The following is a 14,145-nucleotide window of genomic DNA, read 5'->3' on the forward strand; positions in this document are numbered from 1 at the left end:
CGTCATATCGAAAATGCCCCTCATCAGTGGCGTAGCAAGGTGGGGGCGGTCCGGGGCAGAAGGAGCAGGGAGCCAGTGTAGTTGACAGGTGCACGGCTGCTCTCTGCACCCTCCAGCAGCCAAGAATGCACCCGGGAGGGGGGTGTCATTGTGCCGGGGTGTGTGTGTCGTTCTGCGCCCTGGGGGGACGGACCCCGCTGCAGCTGTGGGGGGGGGGGGGGGGGGGTGCGCAGTGGTGATCCACCCCGTGTGGCAGCCGACCTAGGATCGCCACTGCCTCTCATAATTACCTATGGAACTTTGTAAGTCTAAGTGCTTTGGAAATACATCTTTAAATTCCTTTGTCATCTAAAAAGCGATGTAGCTCCTTGTTAAGATCTGAGCAAGTTGAGATACCAATCAAATTTAGTCTATGAGAAGGTATGGAGACATCAGTAGAAGAGACAGTTTCTAGAGCCACTCTGTTTGTATCTTTTGTAGTTTCTTAGGATAGGGAGACTTTATTGTGATTATTTTTTAAGAAAGTGGACTGTAGCTGTTTCAGTGGGGGGGGGGGGGGGGGGGGTGATGTAAGAGATCAAGCTTCCAGATATATCTACACGGACACAGAACAGAAGGAAACAGTTTCTATTTTGTCAACGGGGTTTTGTCTCTTATTGCAACATTTCATTTATGCTATCCTTGTAGATGTTTAGCTAATATGACTGATGTTATGTATTTTTTTAGCTTTCCCAGTTGTTTTTGTTTGTTTGGAGGGTAAAGAATCCAAATTCAAATTAAATCTATAATATTACTGTAATTTAGGGCCACAAATATATATAGGGCTATTTTACACACTTTTCCTGAATTGGTATATTTTCCTGTCTATCATCTTCTAGATTTACCTACTCTTGGTCTCCTTTATGTGGGCTAGCATAGTACATTGATAACATATTAATTTCTTTGGAAACATTTTATTGTTGTTGTTTTTTTCTTTTTTATGATTGGCTGTACTTTCCTTCAAAGATGCAATTTCTTTGTAGTGTATGTTTTTGAAAAAAAAAAAAAAAAGAGGCAGAAGTTTCCTTCACTACAGTTCACCAAAAAGACAGGAACACTTTGTTAAAATATGACAGCTCACTATAGATCATAGAAGGATAGCCTTCTGTTATCACAATTTTTACATGTGTTCAACGGACAGAGAATATAAAAAAAAACAAAGGTCCTTAAACAATTCCTGCTCAATAGAGGATATCCTATTTCCCTTGTCAATAAAGCCTGTAGAAGAGCTAGGTTTAATAGTGGCAGCGAAGGTTATCAGTCTAGTGTAAATTTTATAAATAAGTAAATATAGCACACAAATGCATGCACAAACACACATATAAACATACATACACTGACATATGCATACATATGCACAGATATAGTAGCACACATACATTATATAAACTTGTAACTTATTTGGCAGCAACTCCTGAAATAGGTAGGCAAGCAGAGACAGGGGCTCCAAGTTCAGTCTCTTCCATTACAATTAAGGTTATCAGGGATGTTGTGTGTGTGGGGGGGGAGGTCAGTTACTGCAACTTTTAGGCAAAGGACTCCCTTTGAAGCTGAATGCACTAGCCTTTATCCCAAGGAAGAGCAATTAATATGAGCCTCAGAACTTTAAATATAGTTAACATAAAGCATTGAGATTCAATTCACTTGTATAAAGCATTTCTGCCAGCGGTACTTTGCAAACTTTGTTGAGACAGGCAGCTTAATCTTTTAAATAAGATGAATATTGCAAATGGAAGCTCTTTTGATTGTGAAATTTTTTTTATCAAGTTGACTAATTTTTCAAAGTCAGGGTGGTTTCTTTAATTTAATTATTTCTGGCCTTGGGCTGCTTTGGCGAGACTCTGCTTTTTAGTTTCCAGCTCTGTGGTCTCCTTTTCTGCTTACACAGTCAAGTTCTGATGACCTAACAGCTTGGGTTTTTACTCTAAAGGTGGGAGAGAGGAAAGAGGAGGCTGATCTGTTCCCCAGTGCAGGGCACATAGCTGCTTATTACCCTTAATATGGACCCTGAGGACATGTAATTGGGGCAGGCAAGAAACATGACCCACAGGTTAGGATAACCATGCTGCCGTAGTGGGGTTCTAATATACTTATGTGTCTCACTAATCCAAGAAGCAGGCTGTGATCTGACAATGATTGCATGCTTGTTTTGTGTGCATATGCATTTAAATTTTGCTCACTAAGCAAAACGAAGAGGTACTATTGGTTCTCATGTCACAAATCATTTCACTCATTGCAAGGAGAAATCAATTTAGGCTGTTGATCTGAATAAGCTAGCTATGGTGTCGCTGTTCTTCAGTCAAGCGTCCATTTCAGATTTCTTCCTAATAAGAAATTTGACCCTTCACAAGCCTATTTATTTAGTAACAGTGAAATCCAAAATAAAGATATGAGTAGGTAATTTTTCAGATTCATTGTATAACTGATTTATTCTGTAGCTACTTTCACTCACTGATGCTCTACTTTCATCCTATAAGGTATTTAGCACGGGTCGGGGATCTGGAAGCTACAGATACACGGAACCCCCAGCTAAATTATGGGGTTGTCATTGACTGTGGCAGCAGCGGCTCTCGTGTGTTCGTTTATTTCTGGCCTCCCCACAATGGGAATCCTCATGATCTTCTGGATATCAAACAGATGAGAGACGAGAGTAGCCAGCCAGTTGTGAAGAAAATCAAACCAGGTACAACCCCCGCCCCATCAAGCTGGAGTACATGAGCAAGCTGCATTTCTCTATTCTAGGGAGGTTAAATTGGAATCTGGCTTGCATGGATCATGCTATAACAGGAAAGTTTGCAAAGTGCAGTTTGAAAACCAGAATATGGAAAGCTGAAAGAAGAGCTTTTTTTTTTTTTTTTCTAATAACGACAGCATTTCTCAGGCCCCTGTTACTACTTTCTGATTTGTCAGCTCACCAGTTGGATATTTTTAAGGTTCAGGAAAAATACAATAGAACTGTACTTCCACTCAGTTTCCATGCCAGAATTAGACTCCTCGATTCTATCAGTCTTCATGTGGGTTTTTTTGGGGGGAGGGGGGGCTCTTCTATCTTTACAAAGGGGCTGGGAGAGGAAAATGGTTTTAAGTTTTTGTTAAACTGATCTGTTAGTCCCTTCTAGGGTAACTTGTAAAAAGAGAGCAGAATGAAATTTGTCTTGTTTCTCAGGAATCTCTGTGATGGCATCCACCCCGAAGAAAGCCAACGATTACATGTTCCCTCTTCTGAGCTTTGCAGCAGCTCATGTTCCAGCATACAAGCACAAGGAAACTCCTCTGTACATCCTTTGCACAGCAGGCATGCGAGTACTCCCTGAGAGGTAAGTACCAACATAGTCCAAGCCCTGTGATATTGATGTCATTACAACACGGGCTGTATGGCTGGCTTTTAGTGTGTTCTGGTGGGATTACATAGTAGATGATGGCAGATAAAGACCTGTACAGTCCATTCAGTCAGCCCAACAAGATAAACTCATAGCATAAGGTGTGATATGATACTGCATATGCATACCTGGTTTTGATTTGTCCTTGCCATTTTCAGGGCACAGACTGTAGAAGTCTGCCCGGCACTAGCCTAATTCTCCAACTACTGAAGCTGTCATTGAAGCCCACTCAAATCTCTCCAGCTATGATAAGAGCACAGACTGGAGAAGTCTGCCCAGCACTGGCTTTGCTTCTCAATTACTGGTGTTTTGCCATCTAATCATCTCTAAGTTTGTTTGGTTCCATGCCTTCCAAACAGGATTCCTTTGTGTTTTATCTCACTCAGTTTTGAATTCTGTTACTACCATCCTCTCAGTGAAAAAGTACTTCCTGATGTTATTCCCGAGTCAGCCCCCCCTGCATTCTAAATTTATGTCCTCTAGTTCTATCACTTTCCCTCCTCTGGAAAAAGATTTTGTATATTAATACTTTTCAAATATTTGAATGTCTATCATATCACCCCTGTCTCTCCTTTCCTCCAGGGTGTACGTCTTCAGTTTATTAAGTCTCTCCTCGTATGTCTTGTGGCGCAAACACCATATCATTTTCTTCGCTTTTCTCTGAACCGCTTCAAGGGGTGGGGGAAATGGCCATTAAGTGTGCCGCCATGTTCCAGAGTTGTGTGGGTCTTAAGAGACTGGTATTCGTTGCTATATCTATAATAGTAGCTCCATCTCCACACACACCGCACTGCACCATGTGGTCTCTATGTATGTATATAAATGTAGTATACATTCTTGTATGGCAGGGTAGAAGAATTTTGGGTTTCTTAGCTTGACCTTTGTGAGACATAAGACAGGGGTCCTAAACTTGCAATGATTTTTGTGGCCAAGAGAACCACCTTTACTATTTTGCTGATTAAATGTGTATGGCATCAGCCCACTTAAATGGTACCCCTGTTCTGTTCATGAGGTTAGGAATCATGATCACATGAACTGGCAGGTACATATATCTGGGCCTCTGTTCTGACTCCTTTATAAACAACTCAATATGAGTGAATGACGAATGGGGGGGGGGGGGGGGGGGGGGGACACTCGGCGTTGCTGATGGGTTGACAGCATTCTCTTCACTTACTGGCTGGATGAAGCCCTAAGTTAATGATTACAATGTACGTTATAAGTATTAATTGCTCCTTAGAGACCTTGCCTTAGTTATGGATTATGCTTGTGAAAGAGAAAGTGCACCTATATATTTCCTTGGGCATTATGTATCTCATAAGCAATGTGAGGAGAGTGCTTAAGTGGTGCAAATGGTAAGCATTCAAGGAATAGTACATACTTGCTTCCTCTGTTTCCTCCTTCAGGCAGCAGGCAGCAATTATAGAAGATCTGGTGAAGAATGTTCCCTTGAAATTTGGTTTCCTTTTCTCAGAGTCGCATGTTGAGGTGATCTCGGGGAAGCAAGAAGGTACTGCATTAAAGAGGGTGCATGTATTTGTTTCTGTCTTGGGGCAGCGAGGCCTACCACTTTCAAGTCATAATTGGTAGGTTAGTAGGGAACGAGTGAATAGTAGACAAATTTTCATCCCATCAAAAACTAGTTAAAAACTAACAGTTACCCACAAAACATATGTTGTGGCCTCAGCATTCACCACTCAACCCAGACACTCCCCCATCACACTCTCTATCCATTCTTTCCTCTTGCTTGATTCTTGGACTTCCCAGCCCCCATAGCACACTTAACCTCCATGGCTGTTCTTATTAGCTGGATTCTTCAAGACACTGAACTAGAGCTCTTGTGACACCAGTATTTGGCTACCTCTCTACAAGTGGGGGGCCCACTTTCCCTTTAGATTTGCAGGGCATGTACATGCAAGAGGAAGACATGGGGAGGGGGTGGTATACTTGTACACCCCGCCCAGTAGTTACAGACAGCGTGCATTTCCATTCACTATTATATATAAGATAGTTTAAATGAATTATGTCTGTGGGGTGGTGTGGTTTGAGTGGAAACAAGTTTTATTATGCCTTTCATTTAACTTACTATAAAACCATTTCCCCATTATCATGGTGTAATGCCACAGAAGTTTGGACTTATGGAAAATGAACATATGCATTAGGGGAAATATATTTATTTTTGAAATGTAGGGATATAGCAGTTTATATTGATGGACTGTTCTGACTTTTGGTTAAAGAGCACTGATCATTGATGTAAAAGTTGGTGAAGGTTTATACACAATTGTTTTAATTAAATGGACCTCATATGAATAGTTGGTTAAGGTGCATATATGTTGTTGCCTTGAGAATTTCACAGTCCTGCATACATATTAAATTGTAGAGTGGATAACACTTTAAGGGAAAAACCATAACAAGTCAGTTCCTAATAGACACAATGGGAGAAAGCCCATATAGTAAATCCTGCCCTTAGAGAGCAAATTGAAATGATGTACAGTGGTGGAAATAAGTATTTGATCCCTTGCTGATTTTGTAAGTTTGCCCACTGACAAAGACATGAGCAGCCCATAATTGAAGGGTAGGTTATTGGTAACAGTGAGAGATAGCACATCACAAATTAAATCCGGAAAATCACATTGTGGAAAGTATATGAATTTATTTGCATTCTGCAGAGGGAAATAAGTATTTGATCCCCCACCAACCAGTAAGAGATCTGGCCCCTACAGACCAGGTAGATGCTCCAAATCAACTCGTTACCTGCATGACAGACAGCTGTCGGCAATGGTCACCTGTATGAAAGACACCTGTCCACAGACTCAGTGAATCAGTCAGACTCTAACCTCTACAAAATGGCCAAGAGCAAGGAGCTGTCTAAGGATGTCAGGGACAAGATCATACACCTGCACAAGGCTGGAATGGGCTACAAAACCATCAGTAAGACGCTGGGCGAGAAGGAGACAACTGTTGGTGCCATAGTAAGAAAATGGAAGAAGTACAAAATGACTGTCAATCGACAAAGATCTGGGGCTCCACGCAAAATCTCACCTCGTGGGGTATCCTTGATCATGAGGAAGGTTAGAAATCAGCCTACAACTACAAGGGGGGAACTTGTCAATGATCTCAAGGCAGCTGGGACCACTGTCACCACGAAAACCATTGGTAACACATTACGACATAACGGATTGCAATCCTGCAGTGCCCGCAAGGTCCCCCTGCTCCGGAAGGCACATGTGACGGCCCGTCTGAAGTTTGCCAGTGAACACCTGGATGATGCCGAGAGTGATTGGGAGAAGGTGCTGTGGTCAGATGAGACAAAAATTGAGCTCTTTGGCATGAACTCAACTCGCCGTGTTTGGAGGAAGAGAAATGCTGCCTATGACCCAAAGAACACCGTCCCCACTGTCAAGCATGGAGGTGGAAATGTTATGTTTTGGGGGTGTTTCTCTGCTAAGGGCACAGGACTACTTCACCGCATCAATGGGAGAATGGATTGGGCCATGTACCGTACAATTCTGAGTGACAACCTCCTTCCCTCCGCCAGGGCCTTAAAAATGGGTCGTGGCTGGGTCTTCCAGCACGACAATGACCCAAAACATACAGCCAAGGCAACAAAGGAGTGGCTCAGGAAGAAGCACATTAGGGTCATGGAGTGGCCTAGCCAGTCACCAGACCTTAATCCCATTGAAAACTTATGGAGGGAGCTGAAGCTGCGAGTTGCCAAGCGACAGCCCAGAACTCTTAATGATTTAGAGATGATCTGCAAAGAGGAGTGGACCAAAATTCCTCCTGACATGTGTGCAAACCTCATCATCAACTACAGAAGACGTCTGACCGCTGTGCTTGCCAACAAGGGTTTTGCCACCAAGTATTAGGTCTTGTTTGCCAGAGGGATTAAATACTTATTTCCCTCTGCAGAATGCAAATAAATTCATATACTTTCCACAATGTGATTTTCCGGATTTAATTTGTGATGTGCTATCTCTCACTGTTACCAATAACCTACCCTTCAATTATGGGCTGCTCATGTCTTTGTCAGTGGGCAAACTTACAAAATCAGCAAGGGATCAAATACTTATTTCCACCACTGTAGGTAGGGGATAACCTCTGGAAGATACTCTTTTGTCAGGTTTGGGCATCTCTGTTTCATTTTTTTTTTTTATGGTGAAAGAATGTGTCCTATTTTCTGAAGCTTTTAACATGCAAAATGGTGGTATATACATCAGGCTGTTATCTCAAGGTTAAGGTTGTATGTTCTTTTTAGGTGTCTATGCTTGGATCAGTATCAACTTTGTTTTGGGCCGATTTGACCACATTGAGGATGGTAAGTGAGGGGTGTGGTTGGGTATGGCTGTGGAGTGACTGAGCCATGCTTCCCTTGTTTTCAGGGACCCATACTTTTCTGATACATTTTTTCCTCTCATTTCAGATGAAGATGCAGTAGTTGCTGTGACAGTGGGCAATCAGGAAGAACCCATTATTCGCAAACGGACAGTTGGAATAATAGATATGGGGGGTGGCTCCCTACAGATTGCCTATGAGGTCCCCAGCTCTGTGACTGTCCCTTCTCCAGAAGAGGTGTGTTGTGGGGAAGCTAGCAGAGTGAATTGTAATCTCCTTTCTGTTCGGGCTAAGCAAGAAATGATTAAGATATGAGGGAAAAGTAATAGAAACGTGCATTTGTAATGAAGTCTGTACTTGCTGAAATAGCTTGGAGGCATCTTGCTAACATATGCTCAGCTTCTTTGAAACAGATCCTATCTACCAATCCTTTCTGTTCATTTTTTTTTCTCTTTCTTAATGGCTGGCGAAGGAAGAGGCAGCCAAGGCAATGCTTGCAGAGTTTAATTTGGGGTGTGACTTGCAGCATACAGACCATGTGTACAGAGTCTACGTAACAACTTTCCTGGGCTTTGGCGGTAACTTTGCCCGGCAGCGTTATGAAGACATGATTTTTAACAAAACTCTCGCCAGCAACAGGTAATAATACCCTCAGTGATGACACACTGGCATGAAAGTCAGCAACAGTTGTGATCAAATTAAGGTCTTGCTTGACATTATAAAATCTTTAGCTAAGGAATGACTCGAAGCTTACCACCAGATGCAGAAAAGATAAGAGATTTAGTTTTATACTTCCAGAACAATTAATTTAATGTTTCACTTGGGGCATTCTGGGGTATTTGCCATTCAGAATCCCAAAGTAGAGCTGTATTGCTTTAGTGCACAGTCAGAGCCGTCCTTAGTGTATGCTGCTGCAGTTCGGGGGTAGAATCTGTGCCAGAGAGACCTTTTTGTGCATTTTTTGTTTTGAAAGATTCTGGCACTGTTGTACATTTTCATAAACTAGCATGCATTTTATATTAAAAATTCACCAAACAGGTAAATTTTATAATATGGGTATTTGTTTCCATTATCATTCTATTTTTGTTTTTTAGTATATTGACGTTTTTAGATCTTGGACCCAAAGCGGTTTACAGTAAGATTATAAAAACAACATATGAATGTTAAAAGAAAATAAAAATAATTTTCAGGAAAATACAGGACGTACTTCAAGCATTAGCTAGAAACTTTTGATATAGAGCTGTTTTCAAGTTTTTACGAAAATGATGGCAAGAACTGCTAGTCTTTTAACAAGAGTATTCCATACGTGAACTGCTCTATGAGAAAATGAATTTTCTAAGAAACTCTTAGGACGAACTGCCTTAAAGGATGGAAAAACCAAGTTGCAGTTATACTTTAATCTGGTTGTATTAACACCTTTAGAATAAGTTGCCTAAAAGAGGAGGAGTTCTGGAATCATACGATTTAAAATGTTAAAAATAAAACAATCCTGTTTAAAATTCTTCACTCTGCTCCTCCAATTTACTGTCTGCGGCTTATTTCTCCTGCCTCAGCTGGGAGGTCCTTTTATACATTCACTGAGCTTCTGTATACATCCGATGAGTCCTGTTTCATACCTCTGTCAGCTACTGCAGCAGCTCCTCCCTTGACACTGTTTCTGGTTCATCTGCTCCTCCAATCACTCTTTTCACACACATAGTCGCCCTCTTGCTGCCCTTATATTGGCCGCATTTCCCAGCCTTGAAAGCAAATTCCTGCAGGTCCACTGGCTTTTTAAAAATGTTGTGTTTCAATGTCGTCATCTGCTCATGCATTCAGATTTGTTTCCCTCCACTGCAATCTAGTAACTGCTTTGTTGCCTCTTTTCTCATGCGTCCATTTAAGGACATGACCTCACTTCCTCCCTCCTCTTTTTGTTTTCTTTTACTTTTTATCTTTCTTCTGTTAGTTATTCTCACTAAAATTTTCTTTCCCCACCTATCATTGCCTCTCACAAGACGTTTACTCCCCCTTGTCCCAGTATTAGTGTTGGCCTCCTGTTCACAATGTATTTTGTCCAAGGCCATGCCTAGGGTGGTACATATGACTCCCAGTCAGGCCAAGTGGCTTTACTGAATTCATGGCTGACTCACGTTTTTTTGCCAAGGGAGCTATAGTGGGACATCAGGATAGATCTCTTCTCTTCCTTTTGAGCTGTGACAGCCTGTCTCCCCCTCCCCACCGATCCATAATCCGTAATGCAACATTTTTCTTTTTAATCTTCCCTGGCAGCCAGTTTTCCTGCTCATACACTCTTTGAAGACAGAGGCCCCACTTATACAGGCACAGCCTAAAATTGCCTCCCGCTAGAGAGATACAATTCCTTGTTGAAATCAAGGACAGCTTTATGGAGCAGCTGGTGTAGGAACCGACGAGAGAAGGAAAAATTCTAGACTTGGTCCTTAGTGGAGCGCATGATCTGGTGAGGGACGTTATGGTACTGGGGCCGCTTGATAACAGTGATCATAATATGATCAGTTTTGATATCAACCTTGAAGTAATTATACACAGGAAGTCAAATACATTAGTGTTTAACTTAAAAAAAGGAGACTATGATAAAGTGAGAAGAACGGTGGAAAAAAAACTTAGGGGGACAACTGAGAGGGTAAAAACTGTACAGCAGGCATAGACGCTGTTCAAAAATACCATCCCAGTGCTCTCCTATTGGTTGAAGTCTCATCCCGCCCAACCCACCAAGTACTTGCACTGGCAGGAAGCTGAACAAAGGAGTAGGAGGGAATAAGGGGACTATGAGAAATACTGTTTACCTTAGCCACCTCCTAAGGATGCCCAACTCAGCACTAGGATAGCATGAAAGGGAGCAGCAGGAACCATTTGTCCCAGTTGTATGGCAAGAGCTAGATCAGGTGTGGGCAATGTATGTGTCATTTAATTCTATGTGACCTGGGAGCTAATGTCTCCCCCCTCCATTCTGTGCCCGTGGGAGTGATGAAAAGTACCAGGTCCAGCACTGGTGATGAAAGCTATCACCAGTGCTGGGCCTGGTACTTTTTATCACTCCTGCAGGTCCAGACTCATAGACATAGCAGTGGAAGCAAAAGGGAGGGAGTGAGGTTTGCATAAAAATGCTGAATTTGAGGGGAACGAGAAAAAGACAGTGAGACAAGGGGCAGTTGGGATTGGGGGAGGTGGGGTGACAGAGTGAGGGATTGATATTGGATGGGTAGGGGGAAGGGAAGCAGAACCAGAGCGAGGGATTGATATTGGATGGGTAGGGGGAAGGGAAGCAGAACCAGAGCATGGGACCAACATGATCATAAAAATAAAATCACCAGACAACAAGAGGTAGAAAAATTTTTATTTTTATCTTAGTGACTTGGAATATGTTCATTTTGAGAATTTAGGGAAAGGGGAAGGGAAATGGGACTTGATATACCGCCTTTCTCTGGTATTTTGCAACTACATTCAAAGCAGTTTACATATATACAGGTACTTATTTTGTACCTGGGGCAATGGGGGGTTAAGTGACTTACCTACAGTCACAAGGAGCTGTAGTGGGAATTGAACCCAGTTCCCCAGGATCAAAGTCCGCTGCACTAACTACTAGGCTACTCCTCCACATGTCTGCTGTCTTTATATTTTGCACTCTATACGAGGAAACCTGTCGCTTTCTGTTTTCTGGTGTGTTGTATGGATAGTCTGGCTTTTTGGGGTTTTAGGTTTTTGTCTACATATTTCTACTTTTTGTTTGTGGTTACGTAGTCCCTCTTCAAACAGAGGATATCTGTTTTCTGCATGTGCATCGGAGAATGGGGAGATACTGGCATGGAAGGGGGAGAGGGACACAGAGGGGTGCTAGAAGCTAAAAGTTCTTGCAGCTTCGGACATTTTAGTAGTAATTCATCTGTCACCTGAACAAATATCATTAAAAAAAAGTTGAATTTTTTTTTTTTTTTTTTTTACAAAGCTGCCATCTAAGAATTTTTAGCTGCCATTTAACCACTGTTTTGCAAAGTGAGTTTTCTGATGAACCCCTCTAAATGAAATTATTTAAAATTCAGTTAGGTTTTCTGGAAGTACTTTGTTTTTCTTAACTGGTAAGTTATTTGTTAGCAGTAAATTATATGGTGCATTGGTTAATTTTCTTTGTGTGGCTCTCTAGGGATAGTACTGATATTCATGCAATCGTAAAAGGTTGTCCACCCCATGAGATAGGTTATACATAGGGTTACCATATGGCTTCAGAAAAAGGAGGACAGATTGAGCCAGTCTAGGTTTTACTTCCATTGCTTTCAATGTAAGCAAAACACAGACTGGAACGCAGTTGCACAGCCTGAAACAGGGGGGGGGGGGTCCCATTCATGTTATCTGGGGGTCTCCAGAAGTGAAACAGGGCCGAGTTACAGCTACTGCATTAGACCACTCTCTGGAGTTCGTTGGGAAGAGACAACATTATCTTTGCCATCTTATCTTCTGCTTTTGCCTTCAGACTTGCTTATCTAGAAGATAAAGTGGTGTAGTGAGTTCATAAGCTTTTTAATACCTCTGAACCTTGAGTTCAGCCTTGACCTGGGTGTAAAGTATTATGTCATTCCTGCAGACTTGATAGTTTTCATTGGAGGGGTGGGGTAATGTCTCCAAATGAGTTCATTTTGCATATACTGTGACAGGACTAAACTTCATTTCTGAGCTTGAGAATGATCAGTTTCAAAGGTACTATTAGTGCTCATTTTAATACTTGCATTGTGTCATGAAAAGCTTTTTCTGGAGTTCATAAGGTATAATATAATCTTGAAGTGCATTGTAATTAGGCTAGTGGTGCCCAGTAGAACTAGGTTTATTGCTATACCAGCTGACACCAGAGGAGCCTATTTTTACTCTTAATTGTCTCTGCCAAGTCACTTCTTCCCAGTCCAAACCCACAGACAAACCTAGTGGTCTCTTCCCTACCTCTGCCCATCTCCAACGCTGTCTTTCTCTCTTAACAGTTAAACTCATGCTCTAGATCCCATTTCTTATCAGCAATCACTCTCCCCTACCCCCATTCCAGTAGTGGCCAGTGTACCAAAAACTGTCTGCCTGCCTCCCTCCCTCCCTTCCCTCTGAAGTTGGTGCAGATGAAGACCGGGCATTCTCCTGAACTAGACCTTGCTGTGCCTTGTACAGGCTATCTGTTAATGCTGTGTCAGAAAGTTCAAGTTTTAAAACTATGGGGAAAAGGGTATGAGACTAGTTAATAATTTTATTTTAATTCAGTAACCTACAATTCCTCTTTTAAACCCACTCAGACGGAGGAGTGGCCTAATGGTTAGTGCAGCAGGCTTTGATCCTGGCAACCTGGGTTCGATTCCCACTACAGCTCCTTGTGACCTTGGGCAAGTCACTTAACCCTCTATTGCCCAGGTACAAAAGCTTAGATTGTGAGCCCTCTAGGGACAAAGAAAGTACCTGCATATAATGTGTACAGCGTTGCGTACGTCTAGTAGCGCTATAGAAATGATTAGAAGTAGCAGTAGTTTTAAACCCCAATCTTTAAGTTACCAAAACAAATCAGCTCAATGCCCCTATATCTAGTGATGAGGTGGGATGGGCCATTGGAAGTAGTCAATCAGGGAAAACTCCTGGACCGGATGGTTTGAAGATAGAGTTTTATAAATTGATGGGAGAGACCATTCTGCCACCTATGGTGGAAGCATATAATGAATGGGTGGAGAAGGGGTCACTGCCAGACCAATTGAATATAGCACGTATCATATTAATCCCGAAACCCAAGAGGGATGTGACTTTACCTGAATCTTACAGACCCATATCATTATTAAACTGTGAAGTTAAAATTTTTGCAAAGATACTGGCAAACAGAATGGGTCGAGTGTTGCCAAGACTGGTGCACGAAGCACAGGTGGGTTTTGTTAAAGGTCGAGTGGTATCTAAGAATCTCAGGCGGATTCTAATCTCTTTGGAACAGATTGGTAAGGCAAATAGATCAGCACTCGTAGTAAGCTTTGATGCGGAAAAGGCCTTTGATCGTGTGAAATGGGAGTTTCTGTTCACAGTAATGGGAAAATATGGATTTGACGGATGGTTTTTGGGAGCGGTTAATTCTCTTTACACCTCACCAAAAGCGAGAGTGATGGTGAATGGTAATTGTTCAGAAAATGTGAGGATAGAGAGAGGAACTCGTCAAGGTTGCCCCTTGTCACCGTTATTGTTTGCATTGTATTTGGACCCATTGATAAGAGAGGTATATTCTAATGCAGAAATTCATGGTGTAACCTTGGGTACGGTAAAATTCAAATTGGCGGCCTTTGCTGATGACTTGTTAGTTGTGATCACGAGACCGGAGACATCGTTACCAGCTTTATTAGAAGCATTGCAAGAATTTGGGGATTTCTCC

The 14,145-nt window shown here is 42.0% G+C and overlaps 1 protein-coding gene across 2 annotated transcripts in view; it reads left to right on the forward strand.

The window, feature by feature from the left end:
* ENTPD7 (ectonucleoside triphosphate diphosphohydrolase 7) overlaps positions 1 to 14,145 on the forward strand; it is a 40,263-nt gene that overhangs the window by 12,624 nt on the left and 13,494 nt on the right. For both annotated transcript variants that reach the window (XR_003942111.1, XM_030202934.1), the window contains exons 3-8: positions 2,517 to 2,722; positions 3,206 to 3,356; positions 4,823 to 4,926; positions 7,675 to 7,734; positions 7,840 to 7,988; positions 8,224 to 8,390. Coding sequence is in view for 1 of the 2 variants with exons in the window: in XM_030202934.1 (XP_030058794.1) it covers positions 2,517 to 2,722; positions 3,206 to 3,356; positions 4,823 to 4,926; positions 7,675 to 7,734; positions 7,840 to 7,988; positions 8,224 to 8,390 (837 nt within the window). In the remaining variant the exon portion in view is untranslated. The remainder of the gene's footprint in view (positions 1 to 2,516; positions 2,723 to 3,205; positions 3,357 to 4,822; positions 4,927 to 7,674; positions 7,735 to 7,839; positions 7,989 to 8,223; positions 8,391 to 14,145) is intronic.

The sequence above is a fragment of the Microcaecilia unicolor genome, chromosome 5 (assembly GCF_901765095.1).
Source record: "Microcaecilia unicolor chromosome 5, aMicUni1.1, whole genome shotgun sequence".
NCBI classification, from domain to species: domain Eukaryota; kingdom Metazoa; phylum Chordata; class Amphibia; order Gymnophiona; family Siphonopidae; genus Microcaecilia; species Microcaecilia unicolor.